This window comes from Rhinopithecus roxellana, chromosome 21, assembly GCF_007565055.1.
Source record: "Rhinopithecus roxellana isolate Shanxi Qingling chromosome 21, ASM756505v1, whole genome shotgun sequence".
Lineage (NCBI taxonomy): Eukaryota > Metazoa > Chordata > Mammalia > Primates > Cercopithecidae > Rhinopithecus > Rhinopithecus roxellana.
In genome coordinates, this window is record NC_044569.1 from 48058727 (window position 1) to 48085294 (window position 26568).

Below are 26568 nucleotides of genomic sequence, written 5' to 3' on the forward strand. Positions count from 1 at the left end.
CTGTACTACCCTACCCACGAAGCTGCCTCCCAGACTCCTGCATTAAAATCAGTGCAAAAACTCCTCCTCCCGTTTAGCTGTCCTTGAGGAAGATGCCCCTTCTTGATTTTACAGGCCTTGCCTCCACTGCCAAGCATGGGGCCCAGCACAGAGAGGGTACAATAAATATTTGTCTTAAACTGCCACAAGTCTAAATAGCTGCTCCACTCTGCTGCTGTTGACTTAGGCCAGGATTCTGAGGGTGTGAGACCTGGTTTTCTCAGCATTGTCTCTGATGAAATGATTTTACCTATGGGCCGTGTCACAGAGGCTGGTCCTGGGGACCCCTGGGGTTAAAATTACCCACTGTAAGGAAGCACTCATGTTGAAGAGGCTGGCTTGGGTGCTTCTCACTTAACCAGGCCCAGCCCAGCATTCAGGGGACTTTATGACCACTTATTAGTATTTTTTATAATGATGGAAATTGGGCTTTTAGGCAGAACACAGTCAGCTTATATTTAGTGAGCTCCCCCCATGCACATCCCTCCTGAATGCTCTGAAGTGTGCAAAGGGGTGGGAAGTGTACTGTGCCCTCCAAAAGTATAGACTCTACCTGAGCAGGTAGGTCAAAGCACTAAGATGATGAGTCGACACACCTGACCACTCAGCTGCCTCTTCCAGCCTGATCCTTTTCCAGTTGGATTTGAAAAAGCTGCCCACAGGTACATGCACGAGATGAGGCTACTCTAGGAAGACCCCTTGACAAGTAGCGATTTTTTGCTTAAACCCTTTTACCAGAATTTTAAAAATTTCTGCTGATCCTGCTGGAATGCAAAAGGTAACTGCAGCTCTTGGTAGAAGCACACTGACTATGTACCCTGCATGAGGCTTAGGTGCCCCCATTTGGGGTAAGGTCATGTAGAAGGGTTCTCAGGGCCAGTCACTCCTGCAGAGCATTGTCTCTGGAGGCCTGAGTAGGGTGGATGGAAGATGGGTCTCCCTGCAGTGACTGTTAGCCCCGGCCAGTGTGCAAAAGCAGAGGAGAATGAGTGTAGGGATGGTGAGGGTAGGAGGGGTGGCTCTAGGGTCAGCAGAGGAGGAAGCTCACCATTCCCTGGTGCCTGAGACAGGCCTGGTAGCCAAAAACAGCCATGACTGTGCTGACTTGGAAGCCAGCTGGGCAGACAGACACTGCTTACGGCCAGCAGCAGTGTTGGTTTTTCTTTATCGACCTGCTATCAGCCAGAGCTGGATTCAAATCAGGAGATGGTACCCACTGACTCAGAGTTTGTGCAAGAATAATAGAGAACTGAGAGTCCAGCTTGACACTTAAACACTTTTCACCTCAACTGACTATCCAGCCATTGGCTTATCCAATGTTGAACATGCATCAGAAAAGACTCAATTGAGAAGATACTTTGAGTGGTTTTTTTTCTCCTTAATGTATCCTTTTTATAGACATTTTTCATTTTATCTGTAAATTTATTAAAGTAATTCTGTTCATCTTAGAAAAATTTTAAAATACAGGAAAATTTAGAGAATTTTTTAAAAATCCATATTCCTGCCACTTAAAGGCAGTCTTTGATATTATTTGAATATTTATTTCTAATGCTTTTTATATGCATATTTATATAGCTGTTATATATATAATTTTTCTGCTTTTTTCCCTCACTATAACGAGCATTTTTCTACATGTCTTTGGAAACATGATTTCCATGGTTGATTAAAATTCGATGACATTATCACAATTATACATTCTCTAATTGATGAATATATTCTCATGTTTTACTTTTATAAATAATCCTGTGATGAAACTAGGCTTTTTTTTTTGAGAGAGAACTGGACTGTTCATTTTATTAAAATTCCTCAGAATTTTAAAACAAACTGCATCCATTACTGTTTACTGTGGCTAGATTTGTGAGAGCCATTTTCACAACTTTAGCTTGTTTTATGGAACACAGATCAGTTTTACTGGTTTAAAATCTTACAAAGTTATAGAATGGTGATTTAGTGTTGACTACATATAGAATTTCAATGAACCCTCATTCAAAATTGTGCCGCCTCCGGTGGTAACGTTCATCCTGTGTGAAATATCTACTTTGTCTCATAGAGTGCTCTCTGGGGATGTACTGAAGTTTAAGAAATAGATACCCCAACTCTACAGAAAGGTTCCTGCCCAGTCCAATGTCCAGCTAACCTAGGAGCTTGAAGTCCTGGGGCTACCCAGGGACAGGAAATTGGAAGCATGTGGTGTGCAGGGCCCAGCCTCAGCACACTCTCCTGGGGCAGTTTCACCCCCACCCACCCACACATCCTCCCAAGACTTCAGTCCTCACCAACATACTGATCCATCTCTAGCCCCTAATTCTAACTGCTCACTGTGCCATGGAGACTACAGCTGAACACATCTGAACCCTGAAACCCCATCTTGTCTCAATAGATGATACACATGTCACTCAAGCATCTAGACTTTCTTCCCACTTACTTCCCACATCCAAGTAGTCTCCAGGTCTTGCCAATTCCACCTCCTAAATCTCTGCAGCTCATTCCCATCTCCCTCTGCTCCCTGCCATGGGCCATGCCACGTTGTACTCCAGCCAGATGGCCTATCTCCCCATGGAAACCAGGGAAACCCTTCTGAAGCTCTGTGATGACCAACTCACTGCTTTTTCCTGGATCCAGCTCCCTTCCCTGGGTTTTGGAATCTCTTGACCCCCACCCCCTCTGCTCTGCCTTCTGCATGACAGCCTTTCCCCAGCAAGTCCTGCTTGTTCTCCTTCTCTGAGGCCTTTGTACCTGGAGACCTCTTGTCTGCCTTTTTCACATAGCTAGCTGCTCCTGTCTTTTAGCTGTTCAGACCTGTTCTGTTGCCTGAGTCAGTGGATGGCATTCTCCTGTGTTCCGCAGTCACTCTGGATTCACTCATGTCATGGTGTGTTCCAGGCCGCAGTGCCATGATCTGTACTTTAGTGTAATTGGTAGGTTCTAAGCAGGTGTTGTGCCCGCAGCACCTAGCACAGTGCCTGGCCTGAAGAAGGCAGATGATGAAGATTGGTGGGAGGGAGGGTCAGGGAATGGGACTCCCTTATTCTCCAAATGGAATGGCATAGCATTTGAATGCATCAAAACTGTCTTTCACACAAATTCATGTTTCCATTTATATGAGGTACCTAGAAGGGTCAAACTCAGAGACAGAAAGTAGAATGATGGTTGCAGCAGATGAGGAGCGGGGATAGGGAGTTCATGGGGACAGAGTTTCAGCTGGGAAAGGTGAAAAAGTTCTGGAGATGGATGGTGCGGATGGTTGCACAACATAAATGGACTTAATGTCACTGAACTGTGCACGTAAAAATAGGTAAGATGGGGCCGGGCGCGTGGCTCACACCTGTAATCCCAGCACTTTGGGAGGCCAAGGCGGGTGGATCATGAGGTCAGGAGATGGAGACCATCCTGGCTAACATGGTGAAACCCCATCTCTACTAGAAATACAAAAAAAGAAAAAAAAAAAAAAGCCAGGCGTGGTGGTGCCCGCCTGTAGTTCCAGCTACTCGGGAGGCTGAGGCAGGAGAATGGCGTGAACCCAGGAGACGGAGCTTGCAGTGAGCCGAGATCTCGCCACTGCACTCCAGCCTGGGCGACAGAGCAAGACTTTGTGTGTTATATTTTTTACCACAATAACGCATGCATATTCTTTTGGCAATAGGTAAGATGGCTAATTTTGTGTGTTATATTTTTTACCACAATAAAGCATGCATATTCTTTTGGCACTGTTGACCAGAAAGGATGATGAGGAAATGGTAATGAGCCTGTGGGGGAAGAGAGGAGAGTGGAAAGGAGAGGTGATGTGTGGGGGACCCGTGGGGTATGATTATGGGAGATGGTATCCAGGAATGTTTAGAGAATGGGATAAATAGAAATGTCACAGATGTGCCCTGGGCAGAAATCCTTGAAAAACACCCAGAGCTTTCACCCAACCTGGCTCTCTTTGTCTTGAGGCACAATCTCACAGCTGAGTAGGGCCTGGGGTGGCTGTCAGCTCAGGCACCCAGCTGACAGCTGTCACTGAGCTCAGTTCTGGCCTGTCAAGGTTGGAGGAAACCTTAGCCACCAGCTGTTCTCACTCCCTTAAGCCACACCTGAGGAGGCTAAGGTTCCAGGACTGTGCAGTGTGCACCTTGAGCCAGGAGGGGACCGAGGGCTGTCTCCACACCCAGTGTTCCTCTAGCATGTGACGCTGGCTCTCCTGAGGATGGCCTTGGCTGCCGGAAGATCACCCAGGCGCTGAGGGGATTCTGAACTTCTGAACTTAGTAAATAGATTCACCAGAGACTTGGTGACTCATCAATGATCATTATTAATCACCTTTTTGGGGGGCCTTCATCATGTCTGCAGAGTTACTATCTCTGTGCATGGTTCTAAATCTTCTGGAAATCACCACATATATGGTGGAGTCATGGGGGCGCCCTGGACCAGGAGTCGGGAGCCCTGGCCATCTGTCCTAGGTCAGTCTCTAAACTTGCTGTGAGCCTTCCCCTCCCTGGGCTCAGCTTCCTCACTCAGCAAATCAAGAGATTCATTCTCCCCAGCCGTCTCCTAGTTCCATCATGCTATGGCTCTGTAACAAACATGCAACCAATGCATACTCATCCACATCTTTGGGTTTCCTTTGGGAAATTTTGAATCTCATATATCCCAGGGTCCTGCTGGCAGTTTGTGTGTGATCATCAGACTTCATCTCCAACACAAAGTTAAATGTACTACCCAGAAAATATAATGTTCCAAAGTTGAGTTCCAATAGCACATTCGATTCTGTATGTAGGTATTTTTCCTCTGCTGACATTGACAGTTGGTGGCTTTCTATATGACCAAAACAACAAAACTATGTCCCTGGTGTATCTTCCAAGTCATTAGTCCAGGACAAAAATGATGCTCCCTGAAAAATGGGGAGCAAGGGGTTCTCTGGGCAAATAAAGTTAGGAAATCCTGCATTGTGTACCTTTTCTTGGAAAGCCACAAAGCATGTGAACATGTTTGGATTCTAGGAATTCCTATGTTTACTATATGTCATTTAAAATTGTGAGCCCAGCATTTCCACAAGGAGGAGTTTCACAGCCAAACGTGTTTAGAAACATGAACACTGTTGAATCACTTCGGGGAACTGCCGCTCCTGAGGCATTGTGCAGGTGCTTCACGCTTGTGACTTGAAGTCATGAGTTCACATCCAGGTTCCAGCTTTGACTGCTTGCTGATGGCAGTCAGAACTTTCCATGTGTTTCAACGTTTAAAGAGGGAAGTTTCCCAGTGGACAAAAGAAGGAGAGGAGGGGAGGCCCACACAGGGAGAGGGCCTTAGGGCAGGGAGTAATGGCAGCGGCCCTTGGGCTGTCTTCCAGAGGCAAGAGCTGGAGTCAGAGAACAAAAAGCTGAAGAATGACCTGAATGAGCTGAGGAAAGCCGTGGCCGACCAAGCCATGCAGAATAACTCCAGCCACAGCTCCCCAGACAGCTACAGCCTCCTGCTGAACCAGCTCAAGCTGGCCCACGAGGAGCTCGAGGTGCGCAAGGAGGAGGTGCTCATCCTCAGGACCCAGATCGTGAGCGCCGACCAGCGGCGACTCGCCGGCAGGAACGCGGTAACAAGAGGCGGCCCGCGGTGGGACTGCTGAGGGGTGACCCTAGGTGATAAATTCGTGTTTTTTAAATATATCTTTACCCACGAGGGTCTAAAACCTGAAAGAGCAGAGTCTCTCGCTGTGGGGTCTCCTCTAAAAAGGCAGAGCAAAAGACTTGCTGCCCTGTCAGCATGACCTTCCCTGGGGGATGCAGCTAGAAGCTTCTAGAATCTTCTGAAGTTAATATGAAGACGTTTAATAGGTAACCTCAGGGTGGCCTTTTCACCTCATACCCCTTGCTGTTTGCTTTCTGAAATGGAGAGAGTCCTTGGTCCCTCCCATTCCCCCAGGGTGGCAAGTTCTGTTCACTGTGTTTTCCTAATGTTCTCACTTCCTGGGACAGACTAGAGCCAGAGGATGGGGACCGAGGCCACTTGGGTCACTCCATGGGGTCTAAAAGCCTGAGCCACTTCTGGGCATGAGCCTCAGGACGGCTGGGTTAAGCAGGTGCTGATGAGTGTGGAGGATTCCAGCCGAGCCAGGGTCTGCCTGTGTGCTCTGGACTTGGGTGCTCTCTCCTCCCAGGGGCACCTCCTGGCCATCTTCCCCCACTGCCCCACATGCAGCTCTGTCTCAGCCTGGCCTCGTCGTTCTGTGTCTCTTCCAAGGTGACCTTTTGGAGTCATGTTCCTGGCCTGGGTTTGATTGTGGTTATCTCTGTTCTTCCAGGCCTTTGTCTTTTCCCAAAGGCACGTTTTTATACCTGTTTGTATATAAAGCCATTTTGTGACAATTGTTTAACCAGAGTTATTTTTTTTAATCTGGGGATTTCTAGGAGCCGAACATTAATGCCAGATCAAGTTGGCCTAACAGTGAAAAGCATGTTGACCAGGAGGATGCCATTGAAGCCTATCATGGGGTCTGCCAGACAAACAGGTAAGGCTGCCGTGGTCAACTGTGCTGGACAAGGCCACAGAGAAGGGCCCTGCCCAGCCGAATCTGTTTGGGGTTTTCCTCAGGTGATGACCATGTGCTGAGCATCAGAGAATTATTTATTAGAGGACACGGAAAGACTGACTCAGTCCCCTGCCCTACTGTTAGCTCAGCAAGGCTCAAGCAACACAGTCTCAGCATCTAGAGCCCAGGTCCCCTGAAAAGGATTAGGAACAGGGAGCTTCCCTGGGAGGATAACAGGAGTGGAATAGGAAGGTCTGGCCGAGAACAGCTTTTCTCCTTGAGAGGAAGCTAGCTGGGGTGGGGGCTGGCTAACTGACAGTGGAGGGCTGCTTAGCCATCTGCTGCAATGCCCTTCTCATGCATGCAATGTGTGTCACACATTGGGGGCCCATCCTCTGTCATTCAGAACAGATGGAACCCAAGCTGGGCACTCAGGTGGAATGGGAGCATTTCACCTCAACCGTCTTAGCCAAAATGAGATCTCCCTGGATGTGAGTTTAGCAACCACTGTCCCCTTGAAGATGAGCTGAGCCAGGGTTAAGGCAAGCAAGAGTGATTGTCTGAGGGCGGCAACAGGGCCAAGCATTGTCAGCAGACAGAACGCAGACCCCCAAGGCAGAGTGAGAAGGCGCACTGCGGAGTCCACTCCTCACCATTTAGTAGTGGTCGCATGACCAATAGGTGCCTCAGTCACCTCATCTGAACTGGGACAGCCATAGCAGCGTTCCTTCTGTGGCTTTGGGGAAGATGGGGTGAGCTCCTATCATCCATGTAAGGAACTTAGGACAGTGCCTGTCTGTGGTGCACACATGATGTGTGTTACTGCCGTGATCACCGTTGTTATCGTCTCTGCTTCCTCATGCCCCTTTGGCCACCTATAAAAATGGAGCTGGCTGACCGAGCATGGTGGCTCACACTTGTAATCTAAGCACTTTGGGAGGCCGAGATGGGCAAATCACCTGAGGTCAGGAGTTTGAGACCAGCCTGGCCAATGTGGTGAAACTCTGTCTCTACTAAAAATATAAAAATTAGCCGGGCATAGTGGCAGGTGCCTGTAATCCCAGCTACTCGGGAGGCTGAGGCAGGAGAATCACTTGAACCCAGGAGGCAGAGGTTGCAGTGAGCTGGGATCATGCCATTGCACTCCAGCCTGGGCAACAAGAGTGAAACTCTGTCTCAGAAAAAAAAAAGAAAAAGAAGAAAGAAAAAAAAAAAGATGGAGCTGGTCTTTTCCCTGGCTACCTTTCTGTCTTACCTCAACTAGTAGAATGCTGATCATTAAGTATTTGTTCAAAATTGGTGAAAACAGCAAACATTTCCAAAAAATGTCACTAGGTGGCACTGTGAGTGCAACTTTTAAGTTTTTTGCAAGAATGTCACAGAGTCACTGAAGACTTCTGGTGCTTTGATTCCCAGATATTTTCATCCAGTCCCTCCTTCTGCAGAGGAGGAGACTGAGGCCCGGAGGGGGCCTGTGCCTGAGTCAAGGTTGAATCCAGAAGGCCTGACTCAGGCTGGGGCGGCTTCCGGCCACTGAGTAGGTAATCAGAAGTCGCAGGCTCCAGGAGGAAATTAAATGTATTTCAAGAGAAGTATAATTCTTTTCCCTAAAGGAGGGAGAGAAGGAATGCAGGTGACTCTCAGTGCTAAAACTGGAGTCAAGATTTAGTAATTTTTAATGACCTTGGGTTGAAGATAAGAAATGAGATGAATAAGAAAAAGCCCAGGTGATATTAAAATAGAAAGGAAGAAGCACCGTGTGCTTGATCTGACAAGCGGTATGCGTATCTCCCGATCTTCAGAGCCGCCGCTGTTGGCAGCCCCTTTTATTCATTTAGCGGTTGTCAGGGATCCAGATCCCAGTTTAGGTTTTCCCAGGGGCTGCTTAATACCCTGGATTTGTCTTCCTTTACAGCAATAATAATGATGGTGATAAAATAAGAATAGCTTTTATTATATCTTAAAATAATTCTGTTCCCAGCAAGCCTGGCATACAATAGGAAACTAATAGCCTGTGAAACTGAGTTAAGTACAGAAAAGGAGCCGGCTGCCCTGGGGAGCGGAGGCCTGAAGAGCCAGCTCCGCGGTGTGTGCTGCACCAGGTGCTGTGGAAGGGGCCTCGGTGGGTCTGCCCCTCTCCCAGGCTGGCCTGAGTTTTGGGAAGTGTTCATGATTGCTCCAAATCCCAGCATTGAGGGAGGAGAGCTGCCAGGCAGGCTGGCAGGGAACAGGGACCCAACTGGGGCTCCGTGGAGCCCATAGCAAGGGGATTCCCATTACCATGAGGGCCACCCTGGCAACTGGGGTGCTTTGGAGACAGACAGCTGCTCTACCTTTCCTACCGTTTTCCTGTAATGGAGAGTTATACTGTTTAAATATAAATTATATCTACACTTGTGTGATTTGTGGGGGACCATTTAGAATTTTGATGACATGTATCCTCTCCCTGGAACAAGTTACACTCATATGCTGAATTTTGCTTAGATTTCTGAGGCCTTCCGTCACATTCCCAGTCACAGCCCCTTTAAGCAGTCATGATCCTCAAGTTCAGAACTTTGATCACTTGCTAACCTTCATAGTTTATAGAGTTTTGTTTTGGTCCCTACAGCTGTGTCTTTTCCCTTGTTTTGAACTCTGGGGAGAGAAGCCATTGTCGAGGGTCTGCTCTGAGAGGAGCTGCAGGAATGCAGGTGGCACTTCTGCTTCCACAGAGCTTTCTCCTTTTATTCCTCTGGGAACTAAGAGACACCAACATCATTATCACCATTTTATATATAGGAAGACGAAGGGGCAAGAGGGCTGTGAACATGAGCTGGGTGCTGGGCAGTTTGTCTTCTTTTCAGGGCTGTCTATGGGAGGAGGATGGGGAAGTGGGTTAGGAAGGCACAAGTTGCTGCTGCCCTCAGACCAGCCTCACCTTGGGCGAACACTTAAAGTCACAGAGCTAGATAGGGGCAGGAGTGTGGCCAGGGCTCTGGTCTGGCTCCAAGAACAGTGCTTCTTTGATTCCTGTCCACTTCTACCCAAGCCTTACCAAGAGTGTAGAACTCCAAAGTGAGACTGCTGCGTTCCTGATGTCCCAGAAAACCTCCCAGCAGCTCCTCTCCACCCAGCAGGTCCCCGGCAAGACAGGAGGCCTCCAGGCTTTGCCACCTAGGCTTGGTCAGATGCAACTGGGGTTATCATTCACACACCCCCCATCCACACACCATGGGCCTGTCCAGGGCAGTGGAGACTGTGTTTGACAGGGAACTGTGTACAGTCTCAAGATTTGCTTGGAGCTGTTAGCTCATTTGACCTTGAGCCTCAGCTGCTGTGGGCTGCCTTGCTCAGAATGGCAAAGAAGGCAGGAAGAGCTGACTTCTGCCCAGCTCCTCCCCCAGAGGGCCCAGCTTTAACCAGTCCTAGCTAAGAGCTCTTGGGTTTTTTCTGGGAGGTGATCATTTCCTTATGTTTCCCAAAGTTCTGCTGGTCCTGAGTCAGCAGCCCAGTTTGGGTCTCCTGTAATTTCGTGGCTGGGTGGTGTCGATCCGTAAACCATTCACCCTCATGTGGCCAGGCCTAGGGCCTCAGATGTTTCTCTGCTGTTCCTGGCATTTGGGGTGTGCCTTCCATTTCCCAGAGGTCCCCGGGAATAGGCTAGGAGGTTGAATAGAAAGCTTGGCTATGAACTAAAGAAGATAGGCTATCTGTGGAGCACACAGGGGGCTTTTTAGGACTGGGAAACCGACCATCTCTGAGCTGGCAGGAACCTTGTCTGTTTCCCCAGGGAGGCAGGTTCTTAGCTGTGTCAGGGCCATGGTTGGCAGATCCTGTTTTTCAATATCTTCACAGAGGCAAAGATTATTCTAGGCCTTGTCTTGTCTTCTATAAGATCTGGAAGAAACCTTTGCATAAGGTTAATAATTAAAGATCTGGAAGAAACCTTTGCGATAATTCAGTGGGTTGCTTTCACTTTACCCATAAAGAAAGAGGCCCAGGGCGTGGAGGTGATTAGCCTGGGCCACAGGCTCATTATAGGTGGGGCTGGGAGTTGCCCTGGGCTGCTAGGTTCTCCAGCCAGTTTCCTGGATGCCGAGCCTCACTGCCTCCTGTGGCTGGGAACCGACTGCAGAGAGTTAACTTATCTCTGTGTGGCACAGTGGCCTCTCTGTAAATATTTGTAGATTTATTAATTGATATCAGGCACTTACCTTTTCAACAAAAAATCCCGAGCCAAGTAGTTTGGGTTTTTTCTTCTCCCACCAGGAAGTGGCGCTCCCTCCCTGAAATTGGCCCATAGTGGCCTAAGTGGAGCTGGAGGATCTCCTCCAGGGGTTCTCTCCTCTGGGAACCAATGGCTGAGGCAAGTTGGTTGACTGGTTTTTAATTTACTCGTGTGTCTGATTTCCTGAGCACTGTGGGCTACCTGGGCTGCACAGTTCTCTACTTTTACCTTTGTCCATAGTGTCTGGCTTGTTACAGAATTAAGAATTCCGGGAGTGTGGCCCTGTGAGGCTGGTGGCCTGGGCATTAACGCTAACTTCCTTGTTGTGTGAGTCAGCTTCGCGTGCCCCACCCTAGAGAGCTCTGCAGTCTGTAGCTCTATGGGGACGACAGAGGTGAGGTGACCCTTTGAGACAGGGCCCCAGCAGCCCCTCCCTGGGGGGTTGGAGAGCCGGAGGCTGGAAAGGAGCTTTAGTGCAAGGTCTGGAGATGCTGGGTCCTGGCACAGGAGTCAGTGTTTCTCTAGTGTGGAGAAGAAGGTGGGTGGAGCCCAGGATCCCTGCACTTTCTCCCTTTCAGCGCTGATGCTCTCTGCTTCTGGCCTCCCCAAGAATCACTGCAGTGGTGCCTACAGTCCTCTAGGGAGCTGTGCCTTTGGGTTAAAGCACCAGCCATGAAAGGCCCTAGTAAAATGCAGGCACTAACACCTGAGAAGGGATGATGCTGAGTTATGAGTTTGGGATTTGTTAAAGTCCGTGTTGATGTTAATGATGGAGAGGTATAATGAGGCATGCCCGACCCCCACTTCCTATCATGGCCTGAAACAGTCTCTAGGGTTAAACGTTAAAAGAGCCCTGTCTGAGGAGGAAGTCCCTTCAGATGGTGGGGGGCCTTACGATTTTACTTTTGGTTTACAGATGGTTTGCCCCTCGGGAATGAGGATGAGGGGATTATGCGTCCTCATTTGGGGCTGTATGAATGCAGTTCTTGCTCCATTATTCCTGTGTAGAAAGCTGGAATCTGGCCTGCAAGAGGAGTACTCCAGGAACAGAGGCTGTTAGGAGCAGGGAGGTGGGACAGAGTCCTGCTGGGGGCAGCAGGCCCCTACCTGCCCTCCTCCACCCAACCCTGCTGGCCCTTGAGTATCTCTGTGTGCCCAGGGCTGTGTGAGGTGAGGACATAGGTGTAGGTGGAACATCGGACACACCTGACCTCCAGGGGCTGCCCTTGCTGGCATGGGGCAGACACTGGGTGACTTGGAGACAGCAAAAGAGTTTGCATGTGGAGGGGTAAGGAGTCCTGCTTTCCCAAATTGACTAAAAGTGGTAACATACCCCAGTCCCAAGGTCAAGGGGAGACATCATTCAGTTCTCATCTAGGGCATCACAAAACTTGTTTTAGCTATTTGAGAAAGACCCTGCAAGGAGAGCTGGAGTTAAGATTAGTTAATACTTTTGTGTGCTTAAGGAGTCTCAGAAAGATCTGCATTGAAAAGCAGGTAGTGTCTGCAGTCTCCTTCCTTACCCTGGTTGAGGCTGAAGTCCCCCAGGGGCTTCCCATGCTGCTCTGCAGGATGCAAAACCAGAGCCTGCTCATTGCTTGCAGCCTCCTCCACACACACATAGGGTCCTCTCCTCCCATCCCTTTTGACATCTCTCCCTGTTCTTGTCTGAATCAGTCTGATTGAGGGAAGCACCATGTGTGAGGCTATGTGAATGCTTCTACTCTACCCTCACTGCTGCCTTGCTGCCATTTACAGAGCTGCCGAACAAGTTGGCCCTCTGCTGTCTCTGGGGCAGCATGCTTTCCTACCTGGGGTTATTAGCAGGCCCCGCATGAGACCACCTGAGCCCACTTCCAGACAGTACCAGAAACCAGAGGACTTCGGGGAGAGATGCTGTTTGCAGGTGACAGGAGAGGACGAAGGGAAAATGGGAGTTCTTGAGCCTTGCCTTTTTTAAATTTCCAAACCTTGGGTAGAATCTCCTCACTTTCGAGGACTCCCTGCCTGCCTGTCTCTTCCCTCTACACTGGACACCCTGTTTTTCTGTCCTTTGTTTCTAGCAAGACTGAGGATTGGGGATATTTAAATGAAGATGGAGAACTCGGCTTGGCCTACCAAGGCCTAAAGCAAGTCGCCAGGTGGAACATATTCCTTTCTTCCTGTGTCTGCTTTGTCCGTTGTGCCTGCTCATGTCTCTGCTTAACCGTTTTTCAGCTAGAGTGGGTACGAGGGCACGGGGAATGGTTGGCGTGCAGTCTGGCTGGTAGCCCCTGTGGTTGACCATCTGTCGCCGTGCCCAGGCTGTGCAGATGTGGTTGAGGATGGCTGGTTGTTTGGGTCAAGGTGATAGCATTTAGTGGACCTCAGGAACCACATGGTCCAGCCCACTTGTTCTATAGGTGAAGAAAGAGACAAGTGTGGGAGGTCACGTGGCAGCAGGCACGCAGCTCTTTAGAACAAGGCTGAGAAAGAAGCATACCTCTGGGGGATCCTGAGCCTGTGCTGCCTCCACACTACATATTGGTCCTCCCAACTCTGCAGGATCAGCCAAAAATGTCTGCCTGATCTGTGCTGCTGGCTGTGCTCCAAATGCAACCTGTGCCCCCCAGAGCCTGCCATCAGTACGTGTGCTGGTCCTGATCTCTGGGACTCCCTGGAGCTGATGGCAGCCAAGTGCAGTGCATGCGCCTTGACGTCTGGCCTCACAGCACCCTCGTGGGGTAGGGACACTGAAGCCTGAAGGGTTTAAGGAAATTGTTGGTGAAGCAGAAAATCCAGAATTTGAACCTGGTTCCATCTGATATCAGAGTCTGTGCCTGAAAGCCACTGGCCCTCAGGAGTGGGCGAGCAGCTTAGCTAGACAGGGTAGGCATGCACCAAAAGGATATCATGTGATGGTCACACCATGGGCCCATTGACTGCAAGTGGCTTTTAAGAGCTGTGGCATAGCTTTGCCCATTGGAGCCTTTCAACAAGAGATGAACTGGTGGTCACTGAGCTCGTTTTCCAGAAAGGAAACCGGGACTCTGCGAGGTGGCATGAGTGCTGGGCCCAGCTCCCTCAGCCAGGTGGTGGCGAAACAGGAGCCAGAAGCCCTCAGGCTGCTTCTCCTTGCTGCCTGCTGAGGATGTAGTAGAGGTACCTTTGCATCAAGAGCATCTCTTCTTGGAAAAAGAAAGTTTACTCAGCTGATTCACAGGGTAGTGTTTCTTTGGGTTCAGATGTGGCCCCACAATCGGTGAGCAAGGTGACATAGTGGGTCTGTTTCCTTGTGAATGGAATAGGACCTTCCTCATGGGGCATTATAAGGAATAAGGTTAATACAGGTGAAGTACTTTGCACAAGCCTGATATGTAACCATGGAATAACAAATATTAGCTGCTACTTCTATTACTATCATGCTTATTATTCAGTAAGATCAGATTTTTGTCCCACCAAGAAGTTTGTTTTATTGGAGGAAGGACCCTTGTATGAAACCAGGTGATTCCTCGTGCCTCTCCATCAGCAGACCAGATGTGGTTTCATGAATCAGCAACTGAATGCATTAATAAAGTACAGACCTATGAATCAAGAGTCCTGGTTTCTAGAATCAGCCCTGCCACTGGTCATGCCCTCAAAGCTCTTTTGGCCTTGGTTTTCTCACCTGCATGATGAGGTGGCTAGCCTAATGTTTCAGTAGGAATGGAACCCTGGCTGAGTCACTCAGCTACAGTCTACCTGGAGAATAAGACATGAACAGCGAACGTGCCGCACATGGCAGGAGAGAAATCCTCAGGGCAGCTCGCCTAGAACCCGACAGTGTCTGTACTCTCTCATTATATGTATAACTTATTGGTGACCACTTTTAATGTGCTTACTATAGCCAATATTTGATATTATCTAAATGCTGTATTTCATTTAAAATCCTGATTTAATTACCCAATTATCCTCCAAAAATCTCACGTTGTATTTCTTTGGTAATAGGTAATATCACCTGTAGTGAATGAGTGATTTTCTCAATCACTTCTTCATTCATGTAACTTTGTTGAGGAGCCACTGGGAGTCAGGTGTTGCATCCAGTGCTGCTATGGGGCTGACTCAGCTACATAAAATGTGGTTGCTTCTATCAACAGTGTAGACTTCTCTCTCTCTCTTGCTCCCTTGTAGACATGGTCTTACCTCTCTTATGGCAATTCTCACTCCCAAACCATCAGAACTGTAAAAAACATGGCGCCTTCCTCCAGGGTAGCCATGGCCTCTAATAGCTGTCCCCTGGGCACAACCTGGTTCCTACCTGTGTGCCTAACCTTGGACATAATCGTTATTTGCGTCCCTGGAAGACACTGGGGTGGATTTTTTCCATGTAACCATGTCTAGAAGCTCTTTACAATACCTCTCCCCCAGCACCCTAGCTTTTTTCCATATGAAACCTGCTACACTGAATCAGAAAGCTGGTTTAAGTAACTAAGTCCAAGAATGACAGCATCATGGTCATATTAGCATCTAACTTCCTGAAGATGAGGCTGCCTATGAGCCTTTATTAATCTCTTGCCTTCTATTATGATGGGAGCATTGCCCAGGTAACTGGCACCTCCTGGTCTTGGGCCTTTTGACCCAGAGTGTTATGAGACTTCTCCTCAATCTTCGTGAGATCGCTAGGTCTCTCTGCTTCTTGTCATGACACCAGCTGATCTTACACCTTCCCCAAGATCATTTTCAAATAGTCTTAGTTTTCATCTTTGGGTGGAGGAAACTTGTGTATAAAAATTGTATATGTAATAATTGTATGTATAAAATAAAATGGGGCTAGTAATAATGGTAAAGATAAAAATGAAAGGGGCTAATATTTTGCCTTTCTAAAACTTGTGGAGAATTTGCCACAGGGAAAATATGTGAATAATATAATTAGTTCAGTTTTGCCAGAGTTTAATCTTAAGAAGGAGGTTCTTGTGAACTTTGGGGCAGATGTAGATGTTTTTATTTAAAAGATGCTTTAAGAAATGTGTTTCTGTTGATGGACATTTTGACAGGGAGGTAATCTTTCAGTCCCAAACCGCTAAACTGTGCTCACAGAATGAGGAACAAGGGTTGAGAAAAAGGCTTAGGATGAGACGTGCCTTTGGCCTTGGTTTCCCTTCATCTGAGAGGAAGGCAGTTTGGCCTGCTTGCCTCATGGTCCCCATGGCATCTGTCTCCTGCTGCTGCTGTGTGCTTGGCTGCTCCCCTGCTGTGTTTCTGCCTGTGTCCCCTCACATGGGGGCCCTGGCCTGGGCCACATGCTCACCTGTCCTCTCCCTGACACAGGCTGCTGGAGGCTCAGCTGCAGGCCCAGAGCCTGGAGCATGAGGAGGAGGTGGAGCATCTCAAGTCCCAGCTCGAGGCCCTGAAGGAAGAGATGGACAAACAGCAGCAGACCTTCTGCCAGACGCTACTGCTCTCCCCGGAGGCCCAGGTGGAATTCGGCATCCAGCAGGAGATATCCCGGCTGACCAATGAGAATCTGGTGGGTAGCCATGTCTAGTGGACCCCAGCTTTGGGAAGTCACGTTCTGGAAGTCACGTTCAGGGGTTGCCTTTGGCAAAACTGACAAGGTTCATGACCCTTGGCCCTATAGTAAGAACAGAGATTCTAGAAGTCTCCAGTCAAGACCCCTTCACTGGAGCTGAAAGATCTCAGACAGCCACACTCATATATCTGGGGCCTTGGTGTTGGCTGGGTGGCCTCACCTGCCTTCTTGCCAGATTTCACTGGTCTAACTGAGCTGCTTTACCTGGCAGCTGGCTTCCAAGAGGATGAAAGCAGGAACAGTAGGACCCCTTAAGGCTCAGTCCCAGAACTAACTGTTGCTTCTGCCCATTGATCAAAACCAGTCTCATGGCTAAACCAGATATGATGAGGGAGAGATTCGACTTCTTGAGGGGAGGAGTAGTGGAAGAAATTGTTGGGAGCCTCTTTGCAGACAGTCACCAAAGGAGCCCCAGCAGATGCCAGAGAAATGGAAGAGGGCCTTGTCCTGTGAGAGCTTGCAGACTGGTCAGTAGGGGAAGCAAGGCATGTAATAAAGAAGAGAAAGTAGATAGTGTTTTTAAAAGCATGATTCTGCATTGAGTTAACAATGAGTATTACAGGAAGAGAATAAATGGTGGGGTGAGCTTTTGGGAGGACGTGAGGCTTGAGCTGAGACAGAAGGTATGAAGGGGATGTAAACCATGGAGACTGGCAGAGGGGGAGGGAGAAGAAAAACATGGACCAAGGCACCCAGACAGAAGTGAAGGCAGCCGGAGGGCGGGGCTCAGCAGTGCCAATCACTTTCTGGAGCTGAATGTGCCTGCGGAGTGCAGCATGTTCATGTGCCCACAGTGCATCTAGTCCAGGAGTACAGCCATGGCTGTCACTTCCCCTTATAACCAGATCACCTGTGGTTGGGTGGCCAGTTCAGTTGATCCCAAGAGGAAAAGTGGGGTCCCAGACCCATAGCTGAATAGCACTTACATACACGTGATCTTCCTTTCCTCCCTCTCTCTCCCTCTCTTTGTCTGCAAGTCACTCTCTGTTGCATATACATGTGTTACCTGGTGGCTTTATAGAAAGAAATGCACCATATTAAATAAACCTACCTGGCCAGCTTCTGCCAGGTAGAGGAGGCAGCCTAGGAAATGTATTTGGTGGCCCGTGTTCCCTGGAGGGCCATTGACCAAGTAGTGCAGTGGACAACCATTTTATGAAGAAGGCTGTGCAGCATGCAGGTACTGTGTCAGCTCACGGCACACCAGCACAGGGCTACCAAGGCCACACTTAGGAGAGTCAGTGAATGAAAAGTCATGGGTAGTCCTACCTTAAGAGGCCATGAGAGTAAAAGAAAACAGTGCAGTGGGCCCCTCTGCTGGAGTAGTGACCCTGGAGCATGAGTAGGGGCCTGTACTGCTGGCCAGGCAAGGAGGAGAAGGAGGGCTCCAGCTTTCAGCCTGCTGAGAGACTTCTTCCAGAATGTGGTGGTCCTCGTTTGCCCAGACAGAGGCTGGGACCGCTAAGGAGAGCCAGCCGTGGCAGGTTCCAGGGGCTGTTGGTGATGTATGTTTGCTGGCTCAGCAAGCATTCCTGCCTACTGTATGCCAGCTGGTGAAGCACTGACCTCTGGCAGAGAGGAGACCGTGTATACACAATTAACCACAGCACAGGGTGCTCGGCAGCCTCCGGGGGAGTGTAGGGGAAGTCAGGGGAAGCGACTTGAGGCTGGAGTGGTCCAGAAGGTGTCTGTGTGGAGGGGAGGATGTGATTGTCCTTCCTGGTAGCAACTTGAAAAGTTTAGAGCCGTCTTCAGGTGTACTCATTTTTCATTTCCAAGATTCATTATGAATTGAATTTATTCTGTAAGCTTTTGTAATTTTAGGCTTTAGGACTTTGGGCCTTGGTGTCTTCACAAGTTTACAGCCACTGTGGCCAGCACTGTGTTCCCTTTATTTGTTCTAAATTTGTTGATTTCAAGCTTTAAAGATTCCCAGGTGGTTCTAGTACCCTACAAAGTTTGGAAAGCATAGCTCTATATAATGCCCCTTAGTACGTTAAGGAATTCAGCCTTCTGGGATTTGTAGGGGATTGGGGGTTGGACACCCAGGAATGTCATAGCACAAAGCCACCATTAGTGACATGGATCCTTACAATCCCCTCTGCTTGAGTATTTCGGGAGGAGTATTGGATTTTCTGGGCTTTCCTGAGAAGCTGACTGAGATGTCAGAGCTCTTGAAGACAGGAGTCAAAGCCTCGCCACTGGATTAATCTTTCCTTCTTGAAGCATCTGGTGTATAAGATGCCGCGAATAGGTGTTAGCGCATTTGTTGTCAGTCCTCCCAGGGTGTGGTGAAGCTTTTCAAAGTAATGGTGGAAAAGACATCAGAAATACTTTATCTTGTGGATTTGGTAATGTCGCACAGAGGAGCTTTGGACTGATGGCGGTCATAGGACCAGCGTCCTAGTCCTGATCCGGTCTGGAGCAGCCCTGGGCTCCCCATTCACTGGGCTGGCCAAGTCGTGTGGCCCCACGTGTTGGTTAATCCTTTGCAAGAGTCAGAGCCGTAGCTGAGGATCCAGTGGGGTTGGATCTGGACAGGGTTATATGAGCACGAGGCAGGGGTGGCAGTTCAGCGGAACCGGGGAGCCAGGGCTGTCACATGCTTTGGTGCTGCTTGGGAAGGCACCTAACGGGGGAGACGGAGTCTGAGTAGAACTCGGGGTTCACAGGAGACCTTCGGTAGCCACAGAGAATCCTGGCTCAAGTTTCTCCAGACACTTGGGTCCTTTCTACCAACTACCCTCTCACACAGAGGCCGCTCTTAGGTCACTGACTGAGGTTTTACTCTCTGCTGCCTCTCCTGTCATTTAAGCTGGGTTTTTAGATGTCTCAAGACGCATTCTTAAAGATTTGCTTCTTTATCAAGATGAATAAAGTCCCTAACAACATCTATAACTAGGTGTATAGCTTGGGATGGCCACAGCCCTGGAACTGGACCAACTCCTGTCAACAGGCTGATCTTAAAAAGTCACCCAACGTGTTTGTAGAGGCTCCACCATGGAACACTCGCTTATGTCTTCCTGTCACTCTCTAGTTGCTAAGGGCAGCTCTAATGGTGATGGTGCAGGGCTCCTCTTCTCCTCTTTGTGTCCCTGGCCACAGAGGACCACTGCTCAGCTGGGATGGAGGTGACATTAATGACAGCAAACTCCTCCCCCAGCGCCTTGCTGTCCTAGGTCTCAGTGGGCTGATGGGCTTCCAGTGGCAACAGCTGCTAGGGACTGGGGCCACAGCAGTGTCCTGTTTTGCCTCTGGGCCCTGGATAATCCCACTTGCCCTCTTGCTCTTCCCACCTCCCCGCCCCTGCATTCTCACTCCTCCACCTGTCCATTCCTTCCCAGGGTGCCGCCGGCCCCACCCTGGGACTCCCAGGCTGAGTATGTCTCCTGGGGGGTTGGCATGGCAACCGGAGGAGGCTTGGCTTGGGGAGGCTTGGGATTCAGCAAGGCACCAGAGAGCCTGACCTGGGAGGAGTCTCACTGTGTCGTTACTGAGAGAATGGACTCTGACTCATCATCTCCCACTTCCTGAGTTCCAGAGCAGGTGGCAACAGCCTGTGAGGAGCAGCTCTTCAAGCAGCGTCCCTGACTGGTGCATTTCCAACGGCTGCCCACGGGCCGCACTGGTCACCTCTACTCCAAGCAGGATTTTACCCCCACCATCCCAGGCCTGGCTGATGTCTGTTCTCACACTGCTTCCTCTACTTCCAGGACCTTAAAGAACTGGTAGAAAAGCTGGAAAAGAATGAGAGGAAGCTCAAAAAGCAACTGAAGATTTACATGAAGAAAGCCCAGGACCTAGAAGGTAGAGGGGTGTGAGTGTGTTTTCTGAAGCAGAGGTACACTGGGCCACGCCTGTGGGTGTGAGCTCCCTGCCCTCTGCACATTCTTCCTACTTCACTGATTTCTTGGTGGCTCTACCTAGTCCAGCCACACGATAGAAGTCAGATCCCATGAGTTTACACAGCTGCAGTTGCCAGAATATGGACAAAAGACAGTTGAATTCAGCCAGTTTGGGTGCTTACTCTGAGCAAGGCTCTGCAGGGCTAGAGGATTTGGGAACGCAGAGGTGACCTGGTGGTCCGTGGGCTCAAACGGCTTGAAGTTGGGAGGCAAGACTGATGTGAAAGAATGCTGTGTAACACAAAGACCTAGACCCCAAGGTCCTCACTCCGTGCTGTGGGATGTCAGAATTAAACTTCCAATCTGGGATCTTCAGGTAGAACTTTAAATAACTCTTCCAGAAAGACCTAGAATGTTCTCTCCCTCTGACTCCCTGCTGCAAATCTCACTGTGTCATTCTTTGCATATGTCACCCTGCTTGGAACCGTCTTTCAGCCCCTCACTGCTTGGATTACCCCTCCGCATCCTTCCACCCTCAGCTCAGATACCCCTCCGCATCTTTCCACCCTCAGCTCGGGAGCCACATGCCCAGGGCTTGAGTCTCGTCTTAGACAGTCCTGACCCCACGTGCATGTCGAGCACAGCCCTGATCACAGGTGTCATTTTACCTGTTTAATCTCCTGCTCCTCTAGACTGGAAGCTCTTAGAGGGCAGGGATGTCTGTGATCTCTATCCAGGGGGACACATCTCTTCATACCTGCCCATGTGCCCACCAACTTGGGATTTCTCATTTGCTATTCCTCCAGTTCTCATTCTCCTAGTCTCTTGGCTTCAAGCTTTGCTTACTCCTGAAGACCTATCACTCCCTCTCTTCTGATGTTTCTCTGTGTCTGCCCCTACCTGTGTCCAGTTCTTGTCCCCTGTTGCCAGATTGCTTAGTAGCTTCCCAGTCCTGTTTTTTCATAGCACTGTCTAGCCTTTGCCATCGCCTTATTGCCTGCAGAATGAAATCTCAGCCCTTGTCTGCCAGCCTTCATCCTCTCACACTCTCCCCCACCTCCACTCAGAGCCTCCCTCCAGCCACTCAGAGTTCATGGAGCACCCTCCCACCCTGGGTGTCACTCGCCCTGCTCCTCTTCCATTGGTCCTCTCCCAGTGGATCAGCCCCTTTGAACCTGGATGTGAGAGTCTCGCCCACCCTTCATCCCACCTCGTCTGTGGGGTCCTTCCAGCCCACCACCACCAGCACCCACATCACATACTCCTGGCTTGGTGCCTGACTGAGCTGTGTCATAGTGTTTCCACGTGAACTTACAGATGTGTCTCTTTAGCTCAGCTGGCCAGGGACAGATTGAGCATGCCGTTGTGTGTGTTCCCACGCTTAGGACAGTGCCCCGTGTGCAGTCAGCACTGAGATGCGTTTGGGGATAATTCTGTGGATGCCCACTGTCCCTCCACCATGGTGTGAGGCTGAGGAGAGGCCTGTGTGAGGGTTGACCAGGCCTTTATACCCTCAACCCTGCCACCGAAACTCTTCCCAAATAGTCACCATCATATGCAGTTGCAAAGACTGCACGTGGCAGCTTCCTAAACCTGAACCTGCATTTAGAGGCTGAGGATGTGTCCTTACTATCACCATCACCACCCTAATCCACTGCCCACAGGTCACAGACAGTGCCCAGGCCTTGTCCTGAACACCTGGGTTTGCCCTGCGGCTGCGTCATGATGACTGCATGGTGGCCATACACAGGGAACTGAGTGTAGTGGGCCAGGTCGAGGCCAAGCTCTTCCCAGAAAAACAGTATCCCCTTTCCTCACAAGTCAGGAAGGAAAGAGAAACAGCTGTGCAGGAGCGGTGAGAGACCATGCTGGTTTGCATCCTTCACAGATTTTCTCTGGTCTGAAACCTGCCTGCTGCCTTTTTGGATTTTTCCTCTCCCCTGTCCAGAGTGTGGACCCCAGTGCTGGATGCTGAGCTCCTTACTTACACTTGGGGTGTGGCTCTGGCTGCAGGAACAGACCCCACAAAGAGATTGGGAGCTCGGAGAACGGAGAACCCAGAATGCCCCGTACCCCAGGTCCCATCCTCCACCTGCCAGAGATGCCCCTTCCCCTGCCCCAGGTCCCATCCTCTCCCCACCAGAGATGCCCGCTACCCTCAGGCCTACAGCTGGAAGTCTCATCCATGCTTCTTGTTTTCTTTCCTGCTCAGCTGCCCAGGCATTGGCCCAGAGTGAGAGGAAGCGCCATGAGCTCAACAGGCAGGTCACAGTCCAGCGGAAAGAGAAGGATTTTCAGGGCATGCTGGAGTACCACAAAGAGGACGAGGCCCTCCTCATCCGGAACCTGGTGACAGGTCAGGACCCTCTGTGCCACCCCATGCTGCCTGTCCCTTCCTTCTGCCCCCACTCCCATCTCCATCCCCAGCATAACCCCTGCACCCCTTCCTCTACCTCCTGCATAGCCCCCACCCTCTGTCTCCTGCTTGCCCTTGTGCCCACCCCCATCTTCCTCTCCCCACACCCACTCTCATCCTCCCCCCAGCTCCTGCTGTCTCCAGCTGCTATTCTTGATGGCAAGACCCACCGCTGCTTTGTTCTGCCCATAGGATGGAAGTGGGAGGGGAGCCACCCACATGCTTTTCCTTAGCAGCAGCCACAGCCCCGTTTCCTTGGTGCAGCTCTGTATGGGCCACAGTGCTTGGGCAATGATGGCAGCTCATGCTTTTGGAGCACATCCAGTTGCCAGGTCCTCTGCCAGGCACATCACCCTCATCCCCATTTAATCCTCACAACCTCCCTTTAAGTCAGAACTGCTGCCTTCTCATTTGACACTGAAGGAAACAGAGATTCACTCTAGTGACTTGCCCAGGTCACACAGCTGGGAAGCAGTGGATCAAGGATTCAGATTCCTTCTGTTTGGTTAGGACTTTATAGTTTAAAGTGCTGTGTGGTACAGCACATGTGGGTGTGGTCTCTGGAATCACATGGGCTGTGTTCAGACCTGGCTTCTTTCCTAACTAGTCATACATGGCCATGGCGGTGCTACTCACCCATGTTCTTGTGTAGAGCACAGGAAAGGGAATCATGCCGCTGGCTTGGAGTTGTGAGAATGAAAGGTCATATTTCATTGCTCACACATGGTCCCTGGACCAGCAGCATCAGCATCACCTGGGAAGGGGTGAGAGATGCAGAATCTCGGGCTCCATGCCAGGCCTCCTGGATTGCAAGGCACATAACAAGATGCCAGGTGATATACACAGGCTCATTAAAGTCTGGGGAACACTGAGCTCGTGCAGTCTGTCTGGGATCACCCTGGTCCCACTGTCAAAGTTCATCAGGGTTGGCTTTTACTGTCCCTGTGACCATCTGCAGTTTCTCATCCAGGCATGTGGCTGAATCAGGGCTGGCCTGCCTACCCCCCAGCCCCATGTGCTCCCTAGGGCCACCAGGCAGCTGTGAGAGCCACTGCTCAGAATCCCTTCCCCAGCTGGGCTCCTAGAACTGAAAGACTTTCCACACTAGCTGCCAAGAGGGCGAGGTTTTCTCTATGAAAAGAGGACCCCCCGCCGCCTGTCTGAGTCCCTCTTGGCTGCTCAGCAAGGGCCAGAAGGGAGTCTATGTCACCTGTGCAGCTTGCTCAGGTTTGTGCCCAGTGCTGCTTTGCTGGTCATACCAGCTCCCTCCTCTCCAGTCTTGTGCCCCATCTGGCTGCAACAGGCCACCTCCCTGCTCTGTACCAACCCAGTCCTGCAATCCCCTGCAGAGCCAGGAAGAGTCTTAGAGGAGAGAGTCCTGTGTGAAAAAGGAGAAACCTTTGGTGGTCTGATCATCTGGACCCTGAGCCAGCAGCTCCCTTCTCCATGGCGCCTTAGTGCAATGGGGGTGATGACACTGACCTGCCTGCCCCATGCTGTGAAGTATGACAAAGGCGAAAGTGCTGTGTTCAAACTGCAGAACCCTTCTCAAATGTGAGGATTTCAGAGTGGTAGCTTTTGCAGGAATATTTAAAGTTCAAATGAGAGGCGAGCATCATTTTAGAGAAACTTACGTAAAAGTGAAGTTGGACTCTGCTGAGCACTGCCTAGGACCGAGGGACCCAGGAAGAACGGATTGTGGCGTCTGCCTTGAACTGATTTGCTCCAGCTGTTTGCTTTGTGTGTTTTTACTAGCCCGCTTCTTATTTTGCTCTTTTATAAAGCTTAATCTCCCTACAGTTGTCCAGCAATTAAATGTGACCTAAGTTTATCTTAAACTTCCTTAAACAGACTGCATCTTGTTCAAACACAATTAGGAACAAACCTTTCATCTCTGGTGAATGAAACTTTCAATAAATAAGGCTGCTTGTGTCAGACAGGTGGCTCCCTCCTGCCATTTGCCAGGGTTTTTACAGAAAGCCCTGCCATCAGCATGAGAGGACCCTTGCTCAGGTGGCCCCAGGAAAGGTCATCTCCTGCTGAGCTGCCTAGGAAAATCCCGCAGTCGTCTTCCCTCCAGAATACCCCATCCAAACGAATGCCAAAACTTGACCACCAACCACTTACCTGTTAGGTACCTGGCACTGGCCAGTTGCTGTGGAGGAGAAATGAAACTAGTGTCATTGTCCCTGTTCCCCAAGATGCTAACATTTAGCTGGGGAGCCCAAACAAGCTTAATTCAATCACAGTAGAACATTCCAAGGCAGGACAAGTTGTTTGCAATCTGCACATGGATCGGGCTTGAAGTAAGAAGTTATGGATTGAAAGTCTAGGCCTACAAAATACATTTTCCTGGACAAATGTGACTGGCATTCTAATTAGAGCCAATGGCCAATCCACAGCCATTGTTGGACCTATAAAATACCCAAATGTCAACCATGTACTCAAGAGTATTATGGCCTACAGTTGGCATTTAACTAGATGGAGGCATTGGAGCAGGGATGGTGTAACCCAAGTACCAACTGGAGCTGCTGGCAGCACAGCCCAGCCCAGGACCAGCCTGGTAGAAGGTTTGCAAGGATACTGCCCACCTGCAGGTGGGAGGGAGGTGGCCTCCCTTCATTGCCATTCTGAGCCTAGAGGTGGCTCATGAGGCCTTGTTTGGGAGGGTATGAGTGTAAAGAACAAGGGCTGGAGATACAGTGCAGAGCTATGGTGAGACCCCTGGGGCCTTGGGCTCCTGCCCCGTTCTCACCTGTCATCTTGCCTTTGCACCAGGCCTTCCCCCCAGTTCTCTGGCCTCCTACCACCACTTGTTGCCTTAAGCCTGGCTCTCCTGGCATGGTCTGAAATAGAAAATGGTCGACAGCTGCTTCCTGTCCCTCCAGAGCCTTTTGCAAGAAAGGGCCAAAAGGCTGAGTCTGCAGTTAATGCGGGGACTCACAAGGCCCTTCCAGTCCAGCCAGAGCAGCCCTTGCCCAGGCTGTATCGGTGGGATACAGAGGAGAGCAGTTGGGGGAAGTAGGATAGCGGCTGGAGAGATGCATGCCGAGCAGTGGCACTGAGGTTGGGGAGGGGGTCCTGCCTGATCTATTTGGCTATGAGGCTGGGCAAGTATGGCTGGATAATTTGTTCCTGAACTGATGGGCTAGAGGTTGTTCCAGCCTCCCCAGCCCTCAGCAGGCTGGCCCTGTCTTTGGGAACATACAATTTGTCTAATTCTGGAGCCAGCCCTTGCCTTCTGGAAGTGGTGGTGCCCACAAATCAGGAGTTCCTGCCCCCGTGTGGGAGCTAGGTCCTGTCCTCAGCCTTCCTCTTGCCATGGACTCCTGTTGGTTGCGGACAAAGGCATCTATGTAACTTGCAGGCACTTTTCCTCCCTGTCGTTAGGCTGAGGCAGAAGCCTGTTTCAGTGTTGTAGTGCAAATAATTAGGAATGTAGTTTTGTTTGTGTTTCTAACCACAGTGTCTAAAACTACTGGTAGGTAGGCTCGGGAGTTCGGGTACCCTGGGTGGCTTCTCTCCCAATCCTCTTTGAGACATCTATTCCTAGATGAGCTATGGGGGAATACTGAAAACATCTCTATTCAGATGAGGATTCTGACAGCCTCCACTGTTCCCCATAGATCTAACTCTTGCCACTTGCTGCTGTCATTGCCCTTAGACTTGAAGCCCCAGATGCTGTCGGGCGCAGTGCCCTGTCTCCCTGCCTATATCCTCTACATGTGCATCCGGCATGCGGACTACACCAACGACGATCTCAAGGTGCACTCCCTGCTGACCTCCACCATCAATGGCATTAAGAAAGTCCTGAAAGTAAGCAGCCCCTGCAGAAGGTCATGGTTTGTGGTGGGTGGAGCGAAGCCAGCCCCTCACTGTTGCTTCTCTGTGTCTGGGTTTGGCTGTAGTGAATTCTCCCAAGGCTCCAACTTTCAAGGTAAATGAGCCACAGAAGCATCCGTGTAACCGGGATGCCTGGCAGTTCCCAGAGAAGGATGCTCAGGC

At 50.1% G+C, this 26568-nt stretch overlaps 1 protein-coding gene across 3 annotated transcripts in view; it reads left to right on the plus strand.

Moving 5' to 3' along the window:
• Positions 1–26568, plus strand: part of MYO5B (myosin VB) — a 387050-nt gene that overhangs the window by 343929 nt on the left and 16553 nt on the right. Inside the window, exons 28-34 of one of the 3 annotated variants that reach the window (XM_030925854.1) lie at positions 5372–5611; positions 6426–6526; positions 12818–12895; positions 16041–16239; positions 20016–20109; positions 22360–22503; positions 26228–26379. In XM_030925854.1, coding sequence (XP_030781714.1) covers positions 5372–5611; positions 6426–6526; positions 12818–12895; positions 16041–16239; positions 20016–20109; positions 22360–22503; positions 26228–26379 — 1008 coding nt within the window. The remainder of the gene's footprint in view (positions 1–5371; positions 5612–6425; positions 6527–12817; positions 12896–16040; positions 16240–20015; positions 20110–22359; positions 22504–26227; positions 26380–26568) is intronic. The other 2 variants (XM_030925856.1, XM_030925855.1) reach the window with 2 other exon arrangements.